At 36.2% G+C, this 23868-nt stretch overlaps 1 protein-coding gene across 1 annotated transcript; it reads left to right on the top strand.

Annotated features, from left to right (window-relative positions):
- Positions 1-699: 699 nt before the first annotated feature.
- C6H14orf39 (chromosome 6 C14orf39 homolog) lies at positions 700-23544 on the top strand. Its single transcript, XM_063159357.1, has 17 exons — positions 700-748; positions 1044-1100; positions 4046-4172; positions 7795-7884; positions 11296-11483; positions 11933-11975; positions 12548-12668; positions 13826-13920; positions 16169-16308; positions 16778-16857; positions 18998-19086; positions 19180-19244; positions 20342-20409; positions 20715-20854; positions 21381-21516; positions 22655-22712; positions 23342-23544. The coding sequence occupies exons 1-17, from the start codon at positions 700-702 to the stop codon at positions 23542-23544; spliced, it is 1749 nt and encodes a 582-aa protein (XP_063015427.1).
- The last annotated feature ends 324 nt before the right edge of the window (positions 23545-23868 follow it).

The following is a 23868-nucleotide window of genomic DNA, read 5'->3' as shown; positions in this document are numbered from 1 at the left end:
GATGGGGAAGCCACGGTGGGACAGTCAAAGCCCAGCTTTGCTCGTTGTTAATGCACCTGAATAACGAGCTGCGCCCGGAGCGTCCTGATGAGCGGTGTTTGCAGCCCTTTTAGGGATCGCCATCACCCCCCAGCTCCAAAAACTGAATTTCTGCACGTAGCAGCGCGGTACAAACAGAAGAAAGGATTTGTAACAATCCGTTTTCCATTTAGTGAGAATTGTGTCTTTAATCACACCCAGCATTCCCACACCTTTGATTTCAATGGACTTGGTGGTTGGACAGGAGGAGTGTGCAGGATGCTGGAGGAGCTTTTCCATCAGCAGCACTGCAGTCCAAAGGCTCAGTAACCAGCTGGAGTACAGGTTATACATCTTGTACACAAACGTCTCTCCTTGCTTTCTTCATTGCCTTCTGAGAACCTTAAACCCCTCAAACACAACTGCTCCAGGAGCAACGCTGTACCTAAATTATAAATGTCCTGTTTCCCTAAGTGTGGTTTAGACTCTTACAACTCCCTTATACCATTAGTGAGAAATTTGGTTCCACTAGGTAGTAATTCAAATGCAGCTAAAACTACTTTTCTCCCTTTTATGTTACAATGTGTGGTATTGTCTTGCAATTTTTACTTGTTTATTGTGTCAACAAGGCTTTTGACTGTGTAAATCCTTGAATTGCATTTTTCTTTTGAAGTTTAAGAAATGAGTGGCAAGGTTTCGATCAGCTTGGACAAAATTCTGGTCAAGTTTGGTAGGTCATTATATCATACGTTTTTTTATTAACAATTACTTATGCACTGCATACAGTCTGCTTTATTTTCTGCTTTAAACAGTTATATTAACTTCAAATAAAAGTATAATATTATGCTTTTGTTCTTTGGCTACATAATGTTAGCTGGGAGGTTAATAATAGTAAAATTTCTATTTAGATATTTTGCTAAAATAATTGTTAATCAGAGTTTGTGCAATTAATGCTGCGCAGCATGTTTGTTTCACAGCTCCACTCGTATATATGTATATAATGAAGGGTTAATTTTCTTCTTTAGCTTCCCAGATAGAAAAGATTCACAGTGCTAAGGAACATGTGGACCATCAGATAAATTGTGAGTAGTGATAAATGATCATTTTACTGGATGCTGAACACCGATTTTGTTCCGTTAATCCTGGGACACGCTCTGTGTCTCGGGGGCGGAAGCGGGATAAACAATGGAAGCTGTCCCGTGTCCTGCTCTCACCCTGCCTCGTCTTTAGCCATCAATACTCGCTCATTCTCCCCAGCACACTTTGCTTTTGCTCAACACTTTCAGCCGAGGCTGCTCAGCTGCCTCATGGACAGGCAGCTTCATGCTGCGCCATTTCCTGCTCCGACTCTGCTGCTCCTCACAGTCACTGGCAGCCTTTGATTCAGCTGTGCTTGCTCAATACATCTGCCACTTGCCTCCCTTTCTTTCTTCATAGTTTTTGTTCTTTCCAGATTTGGACCTCTGCCTCACTGCATCTTCTCCCTTTCTGTTTTCTTGACATAATGAAAGTTCTCTCAGTTGCTGCTACGTACTCAAGCCTTGTTCTTCTTTTTTTGCTATCAAGCAGCTGGTTACTTTATTTGAAATTCAAAACAGTAAGTCCAAAGAGAAAGTCTTGCTCTGCATCAAATTTGCTCTGTCCCAGAGCTTCCAGACAACACAATACTACAGACTTATGTCTGGACTGATTTTTTTAACCATGCTACTATGTAGAATCACTTCATGAAATCTGAATAATAGTTTGTCTGCCACAAACAATCTGAGAACATCTGTGCTCACCTCTGGTACTTCATGGTAGATATGCAAGCACATAACCTCCATAAAACCTCCATTAAAAAAAAAAAAAAAAAAAAAAAAAACCAAAAAAAAAAAAAAAAACAAACAAAAAACAGAAGGGAAAATTCTGGTCTAATTGGTGTTCTTTTTGATTACAACATTTCTAATAATCTTCACTGATATGTCCAAGTACTTATTCATTGAGAAGATTATCACAATTGAATTGAAGCACCTTAAACATGAAAACATCTGTAACACTAAATCTGGCACACCTTGGATTCTGGTTTAACTCTCCAGTCACACAACTGAACCTCAGAGATAAGGCTTTCCTTAACATTTATGCAGGCGTAGGGTAAATGCTCTTAGGGAAAATCCAAGGGCGGTGTAGTAACATGGCATAGCTGCTTTTGTGTTCAGCAATACCTAAATATGTGTAAACACACAGCCAACACTCAGGCTTTTAGCAGTTTGGGTTAAGTCTTCCAAAAACTCAGCAAAAAATAGTGACACTGATGTAATTTTTTCTCAGTGTGAATATTACTTGGCAGATGAACAGCTGTAGCATTCAGCCTTGGACTTTTGGTGTGAGATCCATCAGGCTATTTGGCTACAGTCCCTTTCTTACCAGTGGAGGGAAACAGGCACTTTTAGGATGTGATTTACCTTATCCTGAAGAAACAGTTTAAAGTGGGTTAGATAAAGTAAACTTTTAAAATGCCAGCTTCTCTCAGCTGGGTGTAGCTGCAGCCATGAGTGAGCTGTTCTGAAGAGGGTCCCTGCATTTTGGGGTGAGATGGATCTCACCCACCAAGTCCTTGGGAAAGCACAGGGTGAGTTGGACAGCTCACAGAAGTGCTTATCTGTAAAAAATACTAAACGAGATGTGAAGTGTTTATTCTGTTAATAATGTTATGTTTTGATAAATCTCAAAAAGTCATCTACAGAGTTCTGCCATACTCAGCTGTTTATTTACAGAAATGAAGCCATGTCAGTTGTCCAATATTTATGCTTCATGCTGAGTAAAGACAAGTTATTGACTTTAGATATTGAAAATATTAAGGGACTGAAGATAACCCAAGGATAACCCAAGATATTAAATGACATTGAGAAATTTTTGCTTTTCACTGACTGACATTTCTCTGTGAGAAGTGGTTTATTTTCTGCTATAAATGCAGATGCTGTTGAAAATTAATATATAGCAAATAATGCAAAACCAGAGCCAAAATTCAGGAAAATTGAAGTTTCAGAGCAGTAATTCCAACAACTCCAGACCCATCTTGCATCACTAAGATGCTCTTCCCAATGGAGTAGATGAGAGAAGGGCAGGATGTGATTGACTTCTGTGCTGGGCCACCTGCTCTGGCATTTAGTGCTTCAGGGAAGCAGTGACAGCAAGGGATGGTTTAGCACTGATAAATCTGAAATCTTGCATAGAAAAAAAGAATTAAAAAATGCAGAGAAAAAGCATTCACCAAGTTATGCCTTGCATTGCAAGGTGAGCATGCATGACAGCTCTCACAGCTTTTACTTGTGAAGGAAATACTGATCATTTTCAAGAACGTGGATTCTCCTCTAGCCACTCATTCAGAAAGTGCTATCAGCTGTCTGCTGTCAGAAGAGGCAGAATTAAAATTGCCTTAAGAATCTCCACAAATATCATAGTCCTTGAGAACCTGTCACTATAATGCACTTTTTAATTAATTAACCTGTGTCCTATACCAATTTATCATACATTACACATTCCTACATGGAGTAAAATTCCTTTTTATTTTATTTTTTCTCTTTCTGTTTTCCACTAATTGCTTATATGCCTTTTGTGGTGTTTTTTATTTTTTTCTTTATTATAGTCAGCTTTCCCACTCAGAATATTTGACATTCTGGGCTTCTGCAAAAGAATACAAATGTTTGAAAGAGGGTCCTGGTTCTGGCTAGAGAGTGAGGAGTGTTTCAGTGGGAGCACAGAACTGGGGAATATCACTAACAGTTCTGGGACTCAGAAACAGCACAAACCATGGCAGTCTCACAATATTAGATGATAATTAAAGTTCTCACCAAACAGCTGAAAATCCCTATGTTTTGGCTCACTTTGTTGTTACCTTGCTTAACTGCAGGCTGTCCACTCACCTGGCATTAATGAAGATTAAGTTTTTTTAGGAAGGAATTTTCAATCATTCTAAATATAGATTTTTTGTTTCACGGATTTGTTGAAAATGCACGAATATACTTTTAAATTTATTTTTTAATTCCAGCCTACACTGCAGAAATCACAGAAAAAAAGAATGAAATTGCTTGGCTGGAGGAAAATATAAAGAAAAGCAACGAGGCAATTGCTGATTTGCAAAAGCACAACGAGAACAGCAAGAGGCACTGTGATGTGTGAGTATGGGAGAGCCTGAGCTCTGAGCTGGGGCTGCCACTAAGGAAGCCACTGAGGAAGGAAGGGAAAAATAAATGTGGGTGTGTTCTGACAGCAGTGATGTTAAAAAAAAACTTCAGTGTTCTCCTGTTTATTTTAAACTGCAAATTTTAGGTATAAAAATTTGGGTATTAACCACCTGCTGAAGAAGAATTATAGAAAAGCAGACTACATTTGATTTTGGGTTGGTTTTTTATTCAGATCCCCAGTTTTTAGAAGATCACAGGTACTATCTTTGCAGCATGCTAAAGTATTCATGTAGTAAGGTAACAGAAGAATAATTTTTCTACACTTGGATGCACCTGAGTGTTGTCCAATTTGACCAATATTAAGAATGCTGTTAAAAAAAAAACTTCCTAAAATCGAACATCTTTCTATCCTTTCTTCATAACATGTTTCAAGTTACTTTTTCTCCTATAGAGATTTTTACACAAGATGTGCCATAACTGCCTCTCCACACATGGCTATGCTTCTGCTGGCAGATTCCAGTATCAGTTTTGCTCCAGACTGCAAAATTTGCCTTCAGGGCACAATCCTTTGATGATTGCAATGGGCTGCTATTCACAGTTTTCCTTTCATAAATGTTTGTATCAGATAAGTCTTTCAAATTTTAAATGCTGATCACTTTTGGATCTTAGTAATTAGAAGCTTTTCAAGACACAATTTAGCTACAAGGAATTTCATCTTCCTGACATGTAACTTTTAAAAATTAAAACCTCAGGTGTTTGTCAAGGGTAGCTGGAAAGGCAAATCTATATTTGACAATACAGAGATTTTTTCCCAGCTGATAAAATCCACCAGAGTTTTCCATTACTCCACAATCTGACTAGTTCCTCAGAAGCTGGAGTGAGGATTTTTTTTGGCAAATTCTATTTTGTTTCCTTACAATTCTATATCTAAAGGTAAGTACTTCAATAAAAATATCTATGATATACTTCAATAAAAATATCTATGAGATACATTTAAAAATTTTTTTGCAATATGAATGGAGAGTGTGGGTGTTTCTGAGAATAAAGATAAAAGTAAAGATGGCATTGGGGTCCTTTCTAGGTTTATTTTGAACTCTCAGAAAGAAAAAGCAAGAATGGAATCATTAGTGAATAAAGTTGGTATAGTGGCTGGCTTATTTGAATGAGTTGCCATTCAATACTGATTTGTAGCTTTACCATTAAATGAGTTGGGAAAAGATCTGACCTTGGTAAATAAATTCTATTTTTCCATCACATTAAGTTCTTGCCTCCAATGTAGCATAAAATGAACTCTTACACAAGTTTATGAAACTATCCACATTGCTTCCCTTGATATCTTTTTGAGGCTGCAAATCTGTTTGCAAATGACAAACTGTTAAGTGATGCAAATGAAGGAGTAAAAAATTAAGGGTAGGACTAAGGATCTGATCTAAATTTTAATCATTGAATTCAATGGGTTTTGGCTCAAGTCCTACAAAGAATAATTAATGGCATTAGTGTAAAGAGACTGAAAATGAGAAGTGACTCATTAATGAATACATGTATTCATAGAAGGACAATGCTTGCAGAAGAGTAGAGACTTTGTGTCTTAAATTATTGGAAATGTCATTTAACGACAGACTGAAAACTGCAATAAACAAGCCCTGGCTATAAGATCAGACAATTAGAGCACTTACACAGTAGAATCACCCCAAACTTCTAAAATTTATTCTAGTTGACACTCCATCTATACTGGACATGATTCTAATGTTGGTTTTGTAAATTCAGATACTGTTTTGGAGTCACAATCACCCTCACAGCTCACTAATTGCCAGTGATAGAGCTTAACAGAGCTCTCAGAGAAGCAACATTTTGTCTGGGTTACAAGACATTCTGAGTACATTGAAGCAGTTTTGAAGACTTTGAACAAAATACAAGCTTCTTATATTCAGCAAGTCTAGAGAAAATATGATTTATGGGAGAGATGTATTGGGATAATACTGTGTTTTCTGAAGAAATCCATATTGGTCTATGTAAAAAAGACCTGAAGGCAGAAAATGACCCAAATGAAACATATTTTTAGACAAGTGATGACATTTTGCTAATATTTAGTTTCTTGAAGGATTCAAACTAGAAATGTTGATCCCAGAGCAGTAAGAAAGGGTGAAATGCTGCTGAAGGAACCTATTCCAATTTTATTGTTTCTCTATACAATTTTTAAATTTGGACGCAAGGATGGTGGGATTTGGAAACAGAAGATAATTTTAAAAAAAGCCACATGAACTCAGAATGTTGTTAGTTAGGAAAATTGTTGTCCTGTCCCAAGACAAACTGCAGGATAATTTTATTGCTTTCAGAGTAGTGTGGTTAAAGATCTTTTCTATACCCTGGCTGATGAAAAGAAGGACAAATAAATGTGATGGCTACCAAGGACATCCATGAGGCAGTGATGCATTTTGCAAACAAGTAAATGAGCTGCTTGAATCCTGCATGCCTGGCTGTGTTCACAAACCACTGTTCTTGTACCACATGTTTTTTCATGTCCACAGAATAGATGTGAATAAAAAAATGTAACTCACAGCATGGCTTGTGCTCTGATTAATAAAATCTCTATGAATTTTACATCTTATTTTTTTCCCTACAAAGTAAGTAATGGAGTTTTCTGAGTAAAAGAACATAATAGTGTCTGGTGTGCAAGCACATTTTGATAGAAGTATGTTGGTTTCTGCTTTTGAAAAAAATCTGACCCTTTTGAAATTCAGCTTTCTGCTGAATTTGCAGGAGGAATGGTGAAGTAACATTTTGTAGTTCCACTTTTAATCACCAGTGATGTCCAACAATTTGTGCCAGGAGTGCTGGATGGTTCCTGCTTCTTATACCAATTTTTTTTCCCCCGACAAGATTCTTTCTTTTCTAAACCTTTTTAATATTCCTCTCCTAAAGATGACATCAGAATTACACTTGAATCAGAAAGTCTATCTGCCTGTTTTTCTGGTATTCCCATATCCAAGGCAGAGCTATCTCTAATGCCTGGATGTTGAGAAAGTCCTGCTCTTTCAATAGTCCCAAGAATTCTGTGAAGCTGCTCTGCTCTCAGCACCACCTACAGCCTCCTGCTGCAGGAAAATCACTTTGATGCTTTCTGAGCAGGACTTGCTTGGCAAATGGGGAAATTCTGAGTGCATTGGAAATTCTGAGGGCATTAGGGTGTGAGATGGGTGCTGGTGATACTGGTGAGAATGAAGTTGTGGGTGTCTCCAACAAGAAGATTCAACATATCTAAAGGATTTATTGATGGTGATGTGTTGAGGACCAAAATGTGGATTTAGATGCGTCATTACTTAGCATTAGCTCCAAAAATATGTGAAGTTCATTTCATTAATTTCTTAAAAAGTGCTTTGTAATGTTTCTTAATTCTAAATATATATATATTTTTATTTCTTCTTGAATTTGCAGGTTTAAAATATTACAAAACAAATGTATGCCTGCAAAAGACTTCATTTATATTTAACTTTCAAAAAATTAATAAATCATTTGCAAGCTAGCTAAAGTATCTAGGTGTTTTCTTTTCTGAATGTTTTTTACTAAGAACGACCACTAATATGCTTTTATTTTTTCTTTACTTTGTTCACAGCTGGAAGTCCACCTATGTAATTCTTAAAAAGCATGGAGAATATTTGAACAACGAAATGAAAGCTTTAGAGGAAGCCACAGAAACTGAGAGGTATCTATGATCACATAAGATGAGGTTTCCAGCAGCAGTACTGACTAAACTGATCAGCAAAACTAGTGCTGTCTGCAAGAAAAAAATTGTTGCAAACTTTTCAGCTTATAGTCACTTAGAAGAGACCAAATAATTGAAAGAATTTCTGTTTACATAACTATGAGATCATATGCTATTTTTTAATTGCTAAAGAAATATGATAAAATATGAATTCTTGAAAATCAGTTGCTTCCCATTGTAATGCCTATTATAATTTTTCAGAGAATTGTATGATTGCCTACTGTATCAAGAAAAGCCCAATACATAAAAATAATTAATGTTTTCAAGTAACAGTAAGAAGCATTTAGATAATTTTATGCTTTTCCTTATTTTTGAATATGAATTGCATGGCATTATCAGAATATACAAATCAAGTTTTTGTATACTGTTGTATATTCTTCAAAATAACCACAAAACATGCAAACTCAATCTTAGGTCCTGAAAAATGAGAAAGTGGCTCAGAAAAGCCTGGTCTAAAATAATTTTAAGACTTGTTGTGGGCAAGCTTCTAGTCAGCATTAATTGCAAATTCAATTCTGTTCAGTGAGGGGCATCTCAGGCGTTTAATCTTCATTAATTAGACTCAGCATTTAAAAGAAATTAATAATTGTGGGATGTAGCTGCCTACAGTCAATAAAGAGCAGACCCTGAAGATTCTCACCCTGAAATAAAGAGCAGACCCTGAAGATTCTCACAGAAATGAGAATATGCTGTGCCAAAAATGCTGTGCCAAGGAAACCCTGCAAAGTTCCACTGAACAAAAACTGATCTGCAGTCTGGGGGGGCTGCTCACCTGCCCTGCTCTGCCTCTGAGGGGGTGGAGGCTGCTGCTCTGTGGTGCAGAAGTCATGGCAAACCCCTCCAAATACCTAAATACCAGTCAAAATTTGTAAATTTAAGTAATTTAAAACATTGGCTTTGTGTTTTTTGCAATAATTCTTTTTGCCAGTTGTCCAAGACAGCAGAAACAGCATGCCTGAGAGCCTTTAATTAACTCACTTAGTAGCTTATCTTTCTTCTTCCTGTTCAGAGCTCTAAATTTGGTGAAAAATAAGGCTAAATTGGCTTTCTATGAGTATATGATTAAGCCTTTTTGGCTTTCACTAATTTGAGCTGACAAGCCAAAGAAGCATTACTTTTAAATTGCTTCTTTAGATAACTAGTTTCAGTTCCAACATGAAAGTGTTTGATCTGTTTTCCTGAGCTTAATTGTGAGACATCATGAGTACAAATCACATAATAAATTTCATTCATGCATTTTTCAAAACTGTGCCCCAAATATAGTCTCTCTGCACCAAAGCATTTGATGATATGTTCAAGTCAGCAAGATGTGCATTCAGTAAATTCTAAATATTTAAATTAGGAAGAAAAAGAAGTGTTTTTAGAACTTTATGAGCTGAATGTTCTTTTTAATCTGACTTTTGGGGGCACTGAGGACATGCTGCTTTAGATGGAAAGATGTGTTTTAAAGATGGGTAGATCACTTCATGTTTAATTAGGCACTTATAATGGAGGTTTATAAAATGTTCAACATTTTTTTGTTGTTATTGGTTTCAAGCACATATAAGAATGCATTTATGAACTGGAAGTTAATCCTGAAAATAAGTGATATGAAAAGGAAAAAGTAATAAATTGCTATCCACATAATGTTCAGGGGGTTGTGAGTGCTGCCCTTTTCCTGTTGTAATTAGATTAAAACCTTTTCTGATTATTGTGAACAGTGGTGAATTCTAAATAGTCTGTGTTATCTGCAAGAACTGCAGGATGTAAATTACTCAGAGAAAATATTAAAAATAGTGGTGATTACTCAAGACTTCTAAACTACATATGGCCATAAAAATTGTCTGTGAAAAATAGATTTTGGGAAAAGAATATAAAGTTTTAGGATTATATTCACAGGCTTAAAATGTACCTGCTAAAAGAAATTCTTTTACTTATTTATATTATTTTAATCTATTTGTAATGCATTCTAAGTTTATTAGCAAATTTATTTTTGATCAGTGACTGCTGTAACATCTATTTAATTAAATAGAACTGAATTTTTTTCATCTTTCATACCTGAAAAATTTTGTACAGTATACAGAAATATTAAGCAAACAAAAACCCTTAAATTCCTGAGACCACCTGTGTAGAAAAGCACATAGATTAGTGTCATTTTCTATGTGAAGTTTGGGAAATATCAGTTTCTAGGTTTGATTCACAGTGTTGACCTACAGCTTCTCTCCCCTACATTTTAACAGTCAGTTCAACAGGAACTCTTGCCTGGAGTGCAGTTTGATTTGAAAATTAGAATCTGACTGTGTTTTGCCTTGTGAATTTGTTTTCCTTCTGTAAGAGCAGAAGATTCTGGTATTGAATGTAGACATGAGTTTTTCTCTCTGCCATTGCCTGGCACAGCCAGTGGGCAGCCAGAACTCTCAAATGCAGCCTTTCAGTCATGCTGCAGTTCAATGATAAATAGCAGTTGGAGATAAAATGTTCCTTAAAGGGAAGTCCTGTGAGCTGTGCAAGTGGTGAGAGCTGTTCCTTAGTGTAGGGACAGGTTAAGAAATGGGATTCTGGCTTTCATTGCTTTTATGCACCCTAGTTCTTCCCATAAAGGATTTTCTTGCTAATCTTTAGGTGTACTAATAACTTAATATTTTAAAATTTACCTCTGCATTGTTCACATGAGCTTTTCCTGCATTAATTGATGTAACCTACTTCATTAATTCATAGCTATGTGCTCACATGGTGTCAGTGAAGTTACATTTAGTGTAACATGAATTTACAGGGCAGCCCCACAAGAAGCTGAGCATTCTGGCTCTTTGCCACTTAAACCTTTAAGTGTTTGCTTAGCCCTAAGTATGAATAGTCCTGTTGTTTCAGTGTGACTGGTGTGTGTGTTTAAGGCTTCCCCAAGATTACTCAGCATCTCAGTCCTGTGGTGCCCCAGGCTGCTCTAAATATGGGAAGTTTGGCCAAATTCTCTCCCCCTGTAACTTTGATCCAGCTCCACCAAAACTGATGGAATTGTGCCAACATGCACCAGCACAGACTTGGGCCTGCAGTGAGTTTCATGATAATTACACAGCCAAAACCACATTTGTCATCTGCCAGGCTGCCTTTGAATATGGTATGGTCCACATTCCCCTCAGAACAGGGAGATTTGCCTGCTTTTTACATCATATCCTTTGTTACATACAGCATAGTCTTCCTTGAATATAACTGGAAAAAAAAATCAACCCAAATATTGCTATATAAATATAAACTGACTTTTCTTCCTATGACAGCAGCAAATTAACTGAGCTGATGCCAGAATTTATAGGTTTTTTTTCCCTTATAAACAATGGTTTCCTGTGAAAAAAAATTAAATTGCATGTATTTTTATAGGAAAATATATGAGGATTCCATAACCCAGTGTAGGATGAATTTGGAGGAACACCACAAAAAATATACAGAAACTGCTCTGGCCCAGAAGTATTACCAAATAAAGGAAGAAGTTGAAGAAATTCAAAAGAGAGTTTTGAAATGCCTTGAAAAATACAAATGGAAAGAAGATGCTTGCTTGGATATTCTGGGTACTGCTATTGTCAATGCTTTTGCAATAAAAATTTTTGGCAGTGCACTGCACATTAAAGGTGCCATACAGAAAACCTCCAGTTTTCCAAAGTTTCCTTTAAACTAATAAAATATATTCTCTTTGTCACACCATTTTTAGAAAAAAAAAATCTGTAGAAAATAAGAATTTAGATTATACATATTGATACTGCTTCCTACAACCCATAAATGTAATGGGGAGAGATTTGTCATTGAACTTATTGGGGTGAAAAAGTTCTAAGATTTCTTTAGATTGAGCCTCTCAAAATTATAAATTTAATTTTCATCACATTTTAGTGCTGTTATACTGCAATTTTTGTTATCTGTACCAAGCCAGGATAAACGCTCATGATCTATTAATTTATCTTGTATTTGCTTAAGAAAATTGATTTGTTAGTTAATGATCTGAAGGTAAATTTTATTTTTGCAGAGGCTGTTCCTTTTGCATCCATAAATAATTGGGCTGTACATATGTATCCTTGATTTCTAGTGTTTGCTCAGTTGTCAGGAAAGAAGTTTTATATTCACCTTTCAAAACTTTCTATTAGAAAAGATAGCAATTATTTATATATATATTTATACATTTATACATTTATACATTTATACATTTATATATTTATATATTTATATATTTTATATTTATATATTTATATATTTATATATTTATATATTTATATATTTATATATTTATACATTTATACATTTATATATTTATGTTTAGAGTGGCAGCATTAACATTTCTCTCTGAGAAAACTGGAGGTCAAAGTCAGCTATTCAGTTTGAATTTATGGGAGCATTTTGGGTAAAGAATACAAAATTTCATTTAATAACATATCCATCAAAATGCTTCATTTAGGAGAAGCTTAATAGATGTTAGGGTTGAAAATTTGCCAAGAAAATGCAGATTTATCAGGGCTTCCTGCACATCTAGCATTTGTGTTATGGCATAGAGAGGTCAGGGATCTGGTGGCATCCCTTACTTGAGGAAATATATTGTAAAATATATTCCATATATTGTTGTAAAATATATTCCATGACTTGGAAGTGCCTCTATGAGGAAAAAAACACAGGAAACCCTGCAGCTTGCTGAAGCTGCTGCACAGGAAACCATCAAACTGGAAAAAGAAGCTGAAGAATTACAAATGAAATTTGACTATTTAACAAAGGTAACTGTATTTTATATTTTATTTTATTTTATATAAATATGTGTTATATATGTGGTCATACATAGCGCAGTTACATTTTCTGAAACATCAAAAAAGTAGTGTATTTTCAAGCTCACAGACCAACAGGATGACCCAACCTTATAATTACATTTCTATAGCATCACATGTGTTTTCTTAGAGAAGAGGGGGCCATGGATGTGAAGGTTTTTACAGTTTCCTTTCTGCTGACCTCAGTTTGTGCCACAGTTTCTGCCAAGGCACTGTGTCACGATGACTTTGGTGTCAGCTCAGGAGAATACACTTGCAAACAGATCAGGGCCACTCCTCAGGGAGCCCCAGGGTTGGAGTGTGTAGCTGTCACACACTGGGTGAAAGCTGCACACTCTTTTTCCTACTGGGTTTTTAAAGGTTTGCATTTAACTAAGTATGCTTTATGATAAGAATAATGGAAATTCCTTCTCTCCTTATTTTTTTCACCAAAATACATGTGTGGGTATGTAACACCCAGAAGTAAAACTGGCTGATTGACCAGGAGAAATGCTGATTCCAAAGGGAGAATCTTCAAAATAATCAAAGGGATTTTATCAGTACAGATTTTGGACCTACTCCTCTGTAAAAGGTCTCTTCTAAGCCTGAGTAGCCCAGTCTTGTAAAGGTTTAATAACTTTTTATGGAAATTGCATCTGGGTGCTTTTACCCATCTGTCTGGAGCAGATCAAGGACTCCATTCACTGCCTAGTGCTGATAGCAGCACATTTTGCACAGGTGCTTTTGCTGTTTATATTCTGTCATCCTGTTTGACACTCCTGGTTCCAGACTGAAGTTCCCAATGTGGTTTGTGCTGTGTAAACAGACAGTTTGGAAAAGGGAGAATTTGTTGAAGGAGACCATGCAAAGAGCTCCAGCTTCTGACATTTACACCCATGCTCCAAAACTTCTCTGTTTATTCCAGTTGTTACAGTTGACCCAATAAAAAAATTTCCTCTTTTTAACCTTGTTCTCCCCATTTCTTCAGAATCTCTTGGCTACAGAAACTACTACTATTTAGTATTAGTTCATGAGCACTGATTCATGAAGTTTAGAAAATTTTTGCAGCATGTAGCTAAAATAGTCCAAGTTTTGTCAGTTTTTGTGCCATTTGTTCTTTATCTTTTAAGAGCTTCAAAGAGACTAAAGAAGATCAAAATAATTCCGAAAAGATTGAAGGAAAAAATCAGAAAAGTCTCGAGAAGCCAGAACTGTTTAAAGAAAGGTACACTTCAAAAGATTTTTTGCCCTTGCTTTTATCCAGGATACTGTGTCAGAATTTACACAAAGACTGCTACAAAACACAGATTGCTGTTCAGTTAGGACTGGAAAGCTTCTCTAATCCTGGTCATGTGATTTAATTATGTAATTTTAAAAGTTTTATATTTCTGAGGGCTAAGATAGTGACAACTTTTGATTCTTGGAAGCTCAATGTATCTGGACAAATTTTCTATACTAGTTTGTAGAAGCATTTTCTCCTCAGCTACTGCTGAGAGATCTGTGTGAGTAGCTTTGAATAGAACTACAGGGACTGTGCAGTCAGAGATAAAATAACTCTACTAAATATATGTATTTGGAAAAGGAGTCAGGGTTCCACATGTCAGTTGTCTTCACCTCTGAACTACTTAAGAAATTTAACTCTTAATTTAGCTCTTAAAAACAAGCATGAGTGAAAGTTTCATAGACAGGATTAATGGCTTAGTAAATTAGTCAGTGATCATTTACAGCTGGGACTCGCTTTAATTTGAGCTCAATTACAATGACTGAAAATCACCATGAGGACTATCTTGCACTTATCTGGAGTCCTTGGGAATGTTAAAACATCTCCTGTTGATCTGGCATTTTTAGACCAAAATCCATTTTAAAGCAAAAATATGTCTGAAAGACTTTGTCTAAGTGATTTTATATTATGGTGTTCTTGAAAAATAATCCTTTTAGGGCTTTAAATAGGCATTTAGTGGAACATATCTATAAAAAAGTGTCATTTTAGTAATTCCTAAGATTTTTTTCACAGGGACCTTTTAAGTCTTTAGTATCTTCTTACAGACCTATGAATCATTGAGATGAACATTTATTTGTGGTGTAGCCTTTGCACCCATTTTACCTTTTCATGTAAGAATTTTGTAACTGGCAAGAACAGAAACATGGGGAAGCAAGAAATCCCCCTAGTTTCAAGGCAAGGTAAAAAAAAAAAGATGGAAAGCACTCTGAATTTTCAAAGAAACCCATGTGTGTTGAGTCTGCAGAACACAAACCAGCAGTTAAAGACCTGTTGTAAGAGGCAGAGATTCATGCTCTGGGCGTGGAGGGGTGAGAATCCCTCAGTGAGGTGTGTTGGCTCTGTTTTGATTTCTCCTTGCTTTTGACTCCCTGCATCTGAATTTACAGATACACCAGCCCCACACATCTTGCTTTCTGTTGCATTCATTCTTGACACAGGTTTATCTGGAGCTAATGTAACTGAAAGATTTACTCTGGATTTTAGTTTTTTAGGTGGTAGATGTTTTGTACAGTTTGTTCATTCTCAGTCCAGCACAGCACCAGGTATAAATGTTACTGCAAGACAAAATAGTCCTTTTCATCAGAGATGCTTGGCTGAGGTGCTTTCAGGGTTTTATGACAGCACAGTTCACACAGCTCACATGTATGCATATGAGTTTAGTATGTTAGGTCCTTATATTTAGCCAGATCTTCTCAGTGGTATTTTTTAATTAGTGTTGCTAATTTTACTCCACACTATCTTAAAAATTGTATCCTACATTTTATCTTATTTTTGTTTATGGAGCATTTCAAGAAGAACAAAAAGACTGACTCAGTTCTTCATTTGTTCTGAACAGCATTGTTCAGTCAACTACAAACCAGATGTTGTAGCTAGAAGCGCAGAGGCACTAAGCAGGAATGCCAGAGAGAAAATAAAATAGAACTCATTATTCTAAGAAATAGTAAATGTTCCTGTGCCAAACAGCCACTTTGCTCTTCATTGTTCTGCTAACCTTTGTCTTTCTGCACTGTAAAGGGCTCTTTACCCTACACAGATAATTACCCCACAAGTGAAAACACTTGCTGCAGTTTTCCCTTTTGTGTATGTGTAGTGTGAGTATTTCAGACAATCTCAGAGAGAGAAAAAGTGGTTTTAAATGTGAAAATGTGATTTCAGAACTATAATAATTAGGCACTTTGATTAAAGTGTAAAACTCCACAATATTTATTCTTTTCTTTGATACTGACAAAATTTAAGCCAACTATGTTCCTTTGATTGGCTTATTACTCTTCATGGCTTCTTTTCCAGAGATATTCTCTCTCCCTTATATTATTTAAAGAAAACCTCATTTTTGTCAACTACTGATGCTGAAAGTGGTAGAACTTCCTTGACAACATCCAATGCCCTTGAGAATTCCACTTATTTGAAGCAGCTATATTTTATGATTTCTTTTCTTTTGCAATGAGTCATTTTTCTTTTTAAATTTGTTTAGGGTGTTTGAAGAGCGTGAATGCCCATCTTTGCCAAAGGGGAAACACCAGCTCTTTAAAACATTGCATGTCCCATGCATTCCTCAGAAATTTGTCCAGTCTGTACAGAGTTTTCGATTCTCAAAGCAAAGACCAGAAACAGGTGCAGTGTGTTTAATGACTTCAGTGAGCATTTTGGGTTATTTTTGTGCAAAAGAATGGGTAAGTGATGAAAACAAATCTAGTGAGCTGCTCAACTACTTATATTTGAAGCCAGGCTTTCAATGAAGATTGGGTGCTTACCTTTTTTAATGTTCTGTGAATCTTGTGTGTCTGATTTTTCCCTTATCTGTGCAATGAGTAAAGTAACATGACAGATACACCCAATGTGTGGTGTCAGAAACATCTGAAAAGAATTTAATCTCAAATCTAAAATACCTTTAGCACTGTTTGCATTAGTACAGTAAATATTAAACAGCTGTTATTTGTTTCATACTTTCATACTTTGTGATAAAGTTTCTTTTTGCTCTCTATTAAAAGGAAAATTTATAAGGTTTGTTCCCAAGTTTGACAATGCCATACTTTAGATACTTAATCTTACTGACAATATTATGTAATATTTGTAAATTTAGGGAAAGAAGAAAAAGAGAAATCAGTGGAACTTTCAGTGGCCACCAGCAGTTCCTCTAACCTTGCAAAAAATTTATCACAGGTGTGTTGCTCTCCCACTGGTAAAAATATGAAGTTATATAATCTGTTTTATGTGTTTGTTTAAATTTAAAACACTTCAAATATACCTCATGGTATTATATCTTACACAAAACCTGTTAGCACTGTAAATTGCTAATCATGGTAATCTGCAATTTCTTGGTAATCACAGTAAAAATCTTTCTTTGGTGCCTTTGCATTCTGAAAATATCTCTGTTCTTAAAAAGTGCATTCTAATGCCAAAATCGAAGTGGATCATCTTAGCAACTCATTTTGTATCACAGTTTTTATAATTTAAAATCATCTCTGTAGATTCTGTATGTAACAAATATTTGGAACTCTAAAGGAGGATCAAACCCTTCTGTTAATGGTAAATCATGAGCCATCCACCCCATAATGAAGGGTTTCATAAAGGACTGAGTGTACAGGACAGCCCACAGCTAACAACTCCATTCTGAGGTTTGACCAGAAACAGAAATCTGGGCTGAGAGGGATAAAACCATGAACAACACTCCTTGGTGCACTGCAAGAGCCCACAACTCCATTTTCTATCTCTCACCTGTAAGACTGTAGTTACTATGACATTTTTGAAATGGTGGAGTGAATTGAACACCAGTTTGATGAACAACAAAATTTAATGAACAACAAAAAATCAGTTAAAAAAAGTTAGCATAATCAGCTGTGATTTTCTTAAGAATTTCAAGGGAACTGAAGAATGAGGTGAGGAATCACTAAATGGTTTAGAATGAAGTCTGTGTAGAAGACAAAGCCTTCACAACACAAAACAAGATGAAGGACAGTGACAGGACTGAGTGGGGCAAGACCAGAAGAAATTTCAAGCAATTCTGATTTGTGACTGGCTTAGGGAGTTGGAGATGATGAGGATGATGGCAGGGCTGTTGCCAGGGTAATCTAGAGATGAGGCTGGGAGTCTGGGACCTAGAATTGCACTTAGACAATTGTAGGAAGCAGTAAGTCAAGGTTAAGAGAACTTTAAGAAAGGGTGATGGCAACAAGGAAAAGAAGATGGAGCCTGAGGAAAAATAAAAAGATTGGAAGAAAGAAGGTTGCTATGCTTCAGCAAAGGTGTGCTGTACACTACAGGAGTTCAATGGCAGGCAGATTCTGCAGAATCAGCTCTTTTGTACCCTACCCTGAATAGAAATCAGTTTGATACATTTTGATAATTAAAAAGAAACGAGAACTAGACACTCCCTGTAAAATAATGTGTTATTTGATGCTGAGGCATAGATTCCTCACCCTGCCCTGAAGGCACAAATACATGCTACAGAGAAGAGTGATGGCTTCTGCTCTGATGAAAGTCTGTGAGGTTGGGAGTGTTTCCATATTTTCTGCAGTTTTTCAATCTCCGCATGAGACCTGTGCTAGCTGAGACTGATGTGGATGCTCAGTTGGCCTCCAGAGGCAGAGCCAGGCCTGGCCCCAGCCCTTTCTGTTTAAAAGAAGGGATTTCCACAGTCTCAGGAGAAATCAGAGTGATTTCTGAGAAATCAGAGGGATTTCTGGCCCCAGCTCTTTCTGTGTTCTCAAGCACGAACAACCAGGCTGCAGCAGCAGCAAACCTGCTGGAAGTTTGTAAATGGCACAGCACTATTGGTGTTACAGTAAAAACTTAATTAATCACATCAGTGCTGTGACTAAGTATTAAAAATTTACAGAATACAGGGCATCATGTTGTCAAACTGCAGGTAAAACAAAGAAAAAGTTTTTACATTGTCTGATCCTTAGTTTCTGGTTAAAAGAAGGGATTTTCACAGTATAAGGAGGAATCCGAGTGATTTTTTGGCCCCAGCCCTTTCTGTGTTCTCAAGCACAAGCAACCAGGCTGCAGCAGCAGCCAACCTGCAGGAAGTTTGTAAATGGCACAGCACTATTGGTGTTACAGTGAAAAGTTAATTAATCACATCTAGTTAGCAGAGCTGTGACTAAATATTAGAAAATTACAGAATGTAAGGTATCATGCTGTCAAAATGTAGGTAAAACAAAGAAAAAGTTTTAATGTTGTCTGATCCTTAATTTCTGGTTAAAAGAAGGGATTTCCACAGCTTAAGGAGAAATCAGAGTGATACTGTTGAAATGCAAATTTCACTTGCTGCCTCATGTGAGTTTTTTCTGTTTTTTAGACAATGGTTATTGAGACTGCAGGGAGTAATCGCCCAGAAATTGCCCAAGTTCCATCAACAGTAAGCATAAAAAACCAGGTGAAATTCAGGTAAATTTTCTTTAACAAAATAGCTTTCATTCCTGAGGCTGGGGTTTATGGAAATAATTCACATTTTGGCAAATATTAAACTTTGTCTTTTAGACTGTCAGATCTTCCAAAGCAGTTGACTTCCTATCAACAGTTTGAGAGTGGAAATGCAAGAATGGGTAAAGTATTACTGTAATTTTTTTTATAAGGTTGGATCATATAGTTATAAACTAGGAAATTCTAGGCACCAAATTTTAACTCTGGAATTGAGAGGGCCACCATTTGCATTTCTTTTCCACCTTGATTGTTTAGCTCAAAATTTGAGTATAGCAGACAGGCAGAGTCCTGATTTAAATGGAGACTTAACTGCTCAGTAATGTGGGATTTAGTCTGCACTGACCATTGTGAGGGAAAGGATCTGTCCAACATCTCTTGTAAATTCATACCTGAATCTCAAATTACTTGGGTAAAATGAAATCCAGTCTTAATGTCTAGCCAGAAGGCACAAGAAAATGCAAAGTGAAATATAATAAACCCAGTAATTTAGGTATCTTGAAGAATCAGATCAAGATTATTAAAGATGAAAATTAACTGGAGAAAGACATGCAGAATGCTTGCAGGAAAAAGCCAGGGTAGTTACAAATACACCTGTAGTTTTCGAAATCACGAGGAACTGAACTTCAGTTTAAATATTTGTTTTTCTAATTGAACTTCTAATTAAGATGCATGTAAAAGATTATAGCCTAGATTTTTTTTACAAAGAGAATATAGGACCTTAACCCACAGTGCCTGAGACATTGCACAGTCTGAAATTTAGAGCAGAAACTCTGACAGCAGCAAGTCTGATAATGTTTCTTCTCATTTCTCCTCCTGACTCTTGCCCAGTTCTTTAAACTACACTTCATCACTGTCACTGGGATGTGCTTTTTCTATTGTTCCCACCTGTTTCTATTGACTATTAGCCCTCTCAGAGGGTAATAGCTGGAGTAGACAAACACAGCACTCTCAGGAACAATGGGCAGGTTTGAAGAACACACCAAACCACAAGCAGCAGCCTGAGTAATGCTTTGACAGCAACGAGTGGCAGAACAAGAGGTAATTGTTATGGACAGAGCCACAAAATGGGTTGTTGAGAAAACCACAGTCAGAACACTTCCTTACCAATAGCAATGCCAAGCTAGTGAACTTTTCTCAAGAATTCTTTCCCACAATGTCATTTATATGTGTCTGGTTAAAATGCTGTTATAATACAGGCAGTGCTGTCTTTTTTGTGCAGCGAGCCAGGAGGCCAAACATGTTGATGAAGAAGCAGATGAGCACATGGACTGTTTGTATGTACCTCAAGTAAGAAAAACCTTTCTTGTGTCATGAGTAAGAAGTTTATTTAGAATAGTCTAAGTATTTTGACATACTTGATTCAGTTGGCAAGAAACTGGTAAAGTGTCAATTGGTGCATAACATTTTCACCAATGTGAGCTGGTGAAATGTTTTGAAAAAAGTCTGCATTTAAAATTCATTTCTTGCACAGAACTATAAATAAACAGGCTCAGTGCTGGCTCCACTGAGAACATATTTACAGTTAAAAGGACTAATGGTATTTTGGGAAATGTTGTATGGTATAAACATCATTGTTTGTTTCTTTTTAACAGGATGTGCACACAGGTTTTAAGCCAAATGAAGATAATCCTGCCATAGAAGAAGAAAGTGCAGAACCTTTCTTAAGAGCACCTAAAACACCTGACTTAAAGGGGAAAAACCCACACTTCTCAAAAGCACCTCTATTTGACTCGTATGATTTCAGCTTTTATTTTGATTATAAGCAAAATTTGTTCTCACACTTATTGTATAAACATTTTTAGTGTTTTTGAAAGATAGTAATGAAATAATTTTCTAGAAAGCTCTTCTAAAAATATTTAGAATTTTTTCCTGAGTTATGCTTGATATTTATTAAGTTTTCTTCCTACAGTTTCATTTCCAGTTGAAGCTGTTTTGAAAGATCAGTACTTTGCTTAAAAATATATTATACACATTGTCTTTTCCTGCAGTAATATTTGTCACTCTGATTTCAATCTTTAATAGGCTTTTAGTTTTTTTTTTTTTTTTTTGTTAAGAGGGCAGGGAGTTTGTAAGAACATCACCTCCCATTACTTTAAATAATTGTGTTATCTGTTCTGTAATGCAAAAAACAATTATTGATGAAAGCTATGGGGATGTAAAACAGTGAAAAAAGAAGAAAAGGAAAAAATAGAAGGGAAAAAGCCATCTACACCACTTAAAAAGCTATTAATATAGTTTCTACATTTCTGTATTTACAGCATTCAAAATTTAGGTTGTGAAGAAGGAACATCAAAATCTCCTGCTTTCTTTTCTCACATGAACTTCACCCAGAAGTCACCTGGCTTTAATTTATTTGATTCTTCTCTGTTTGGAGCACAAAATTCATCTGATGAGGTAAAAAAATGATTAATTGTGAACATTACATTTCCATAAAGCAAATATGGTGAACAAAACAGCATTGACACTGAATGAGATTTTTCAGAGTCGTTATCTTTGCAGCAAACATTTTTTTAATGTCTAGGTTATGAATCTCTCTCACATGGATCATGTACAAATCTACAGTGACTCAATTCACCAAAAGGCTTCTGGTTGAGTGTTACAGTGCAAAATTCAAGTCCTCTAGCAGAATTCACAACTCACATGCTTCTCCTGTGTGGTTTTGTCTTGAAGTGAAGAACAGTGAGAAGGGAAGAAAGGAGAGTCTATTAGGGTTACTGAACAGCAAAAATGGATTAGCCATACTCAAATGGAGGAGCTAGGCAGGCAATTAAATGGAGCAGGGAATGGAATCAAGGTCTTCCATTTTCTTTGCAGTGCTGCAGAGTAATTTTTCCTCTCCTGGGCTCTTAGGTAGATAACTGGGGATCCAGGATAGATGCATAGGACAGGGCTTAGCATGGCCTGTGTGTAGGAGAGAGCACACTGGTGTGTGGTTCCTGAATTGTTTAGGAATGAGGTGTGTTTAAAATCACCCAGTGCTCTCAGAACCCACAATATGTTGTGCCTGCTTAGCAGCAGAAACCAAGAATTTACCAGTCTGTAGCAGATCTGGGGTTCTTTAAAGTTAGATGGGAGTTTTGAAGAATTTCAGCATCTATTTTAAATCTAAGAACTCATTTTAAGAGTGACAAGTGGTTATCCTGCTACTCTTTCTGGCAATATGAGGCTCTATTCAGCAGGAAGTATTTGTGTTGTTGCTTGCAGATTTTATAAAATGTCACAATTTGAATAGTTTTGGTTTAAAAATCAGCATTAAGTCAGGTCAGCTTTGGGACTGTTATCAGTCTGTTTTTTTTCCATAAGAATGGAGGAAGAGTGTTTGCAGCTGTATGTAAATATCATAAAACCCATTTGATCAAAGAACTCGCCTTGCAACTTTAGGGACTAATAAATACCTTTAAATCCAGATTTTGTAAAGCTGCTAACATTCACTGAGACAGTGTTTTTCTCACAAAAAAGCAAATACATATCAGCATTAAAGTTTACTTTTGCTTTTCTCATTTGTTAAATAAAAAATCTGTTTACATTTCAGACAGAGGAAAATTATCCTGTGGGAAACCTGAACTCTCTGTCCTCACATGAAGATATTGGTAAGTCTGAAACTCAGATGTACTTGTGTATATCAGCTCTTTTCTGCTTGTGCTCCCATGACTGACAGGCTCATGATCCAGCTTAACAGAGCTTTGGTTGTCTGAAAGGATGTTCAGCTGTGATAATGTAGCTCAGTGGTTTATTTGTGTTTTAACTAAACCTTTAGCTTAAATCTTCCCTTGCATGTTGGGCTCTAAACATCTGATGGATCATGGAAAAGAAAAGGTATGAGAAAGAAAGAAAGCAGTAGGGGTAGTGTTAGGTGTGTTTGAAGCAAAATGAGAGGATTTGCAAGGGAGAGGACAAAGTCCAAGTATTTCAATGAGTCATCACATTTTTCTCTAAATAAACACTTTTGCAGATTCTATTTACAAACACTTCTGTTGCAAAATGTATCATGCAGAAGTGTTCTGTTGTTCTAAACCCTTCAAGTGCTCCACACTTTGTCCCATGTCAATTCTAATAACAACTCCCTGGAAATATCATCTCTGGAGGAGCACTAAACACACAACTGTAGGGTGATTCTCAGTGGGATATTTGGCACAATATGTTAATAAAGAAGCATGTGCTGAATGCAGTATTCACTCAGATTTAATCTAATAACAAATATTATCTGTATTCCATATAGGAAGCTTCTTTGGGAAACCAGAAAATGAGGATGCATTTGCCTTTCCCTCCCCCTCGGAATCAACTTCTCATGCATTTGGAGATGGAAAAGATGATGTTAGTTTTCCATTTGCATTTGGACAGGATCAGAGATCACCACAGTCTCCTTCTATGAAAGGTTTTCATTCTTCCACACAAAATACAAAGCCATTTACATTCTTTTGAATACCTTTGACTTCCTTTAAATTATTTTCCTACTTAGCCTTGACAAATGTTTCCAGTTTCTTGAGTTAAAGTACAAAGCATTTCTTCTCCTTCCATTTCTTGTAAGAATACATAATTGCAATTGCTGCAAAGTGAGTTCATCAACCACACATTCTGAGATTTTCTTACTTATCTTTGACATGTGTTTGTTCATAAACTGTTATTATATGCTCTTGCTAAATTGGCACTCACAAACACAAATATCATTTTAGGGTAGTGTGTTAAGTCAATACTGTGAGAACATCCAGCTTCTGATATAAGCTTGTGTTTTCTTATATAATTACT

This window comes from Melospiza melodia, chromosome 6, assembly GCF_035770615.1.
Source record: "Melospiza melodia melodia isolate bMelMel2 chromosome 6, bMelMel2.pri, whole genome shotgun sequence".
Taxonomy (NCBI): domain Eukaryota; kingdom Metazoa; phylum Chordata; class Aves; order Passeriformes; family Passerellidae; genus Melospiza; species Melospiza melodia.
The sequence above is the reverse complement of the archived record's forward strand: the minus strand, read 5'-3'. Positions and strand labels throughout refer to the sequence as shown.

Excerpts from the sequence above, each read along its gene's own strand:
- C6H14orf39 (XM_063159357.1), top strand. The coding sequence starts at position 700 with ATGAGTGGCAAGGTTTCGATCAGCTTGGACAAAATTCTGGTCAAGTTT. Across the intron at positions 7,885-11,295 it reads GAAGCCACAGAAACTGAGAG|GAAAATATATGAGGATTCCA; the intron begins GTATCTATGATC and ends GTATTTTTATAG. Across the intron at positions 20,855-21,380 it reads AAAGCACCTCTATTTGACTC|CATTCAAAATTTAGGTTGTG; the intron begins GTATGATTTCAG and ends CTGTATTTACAG.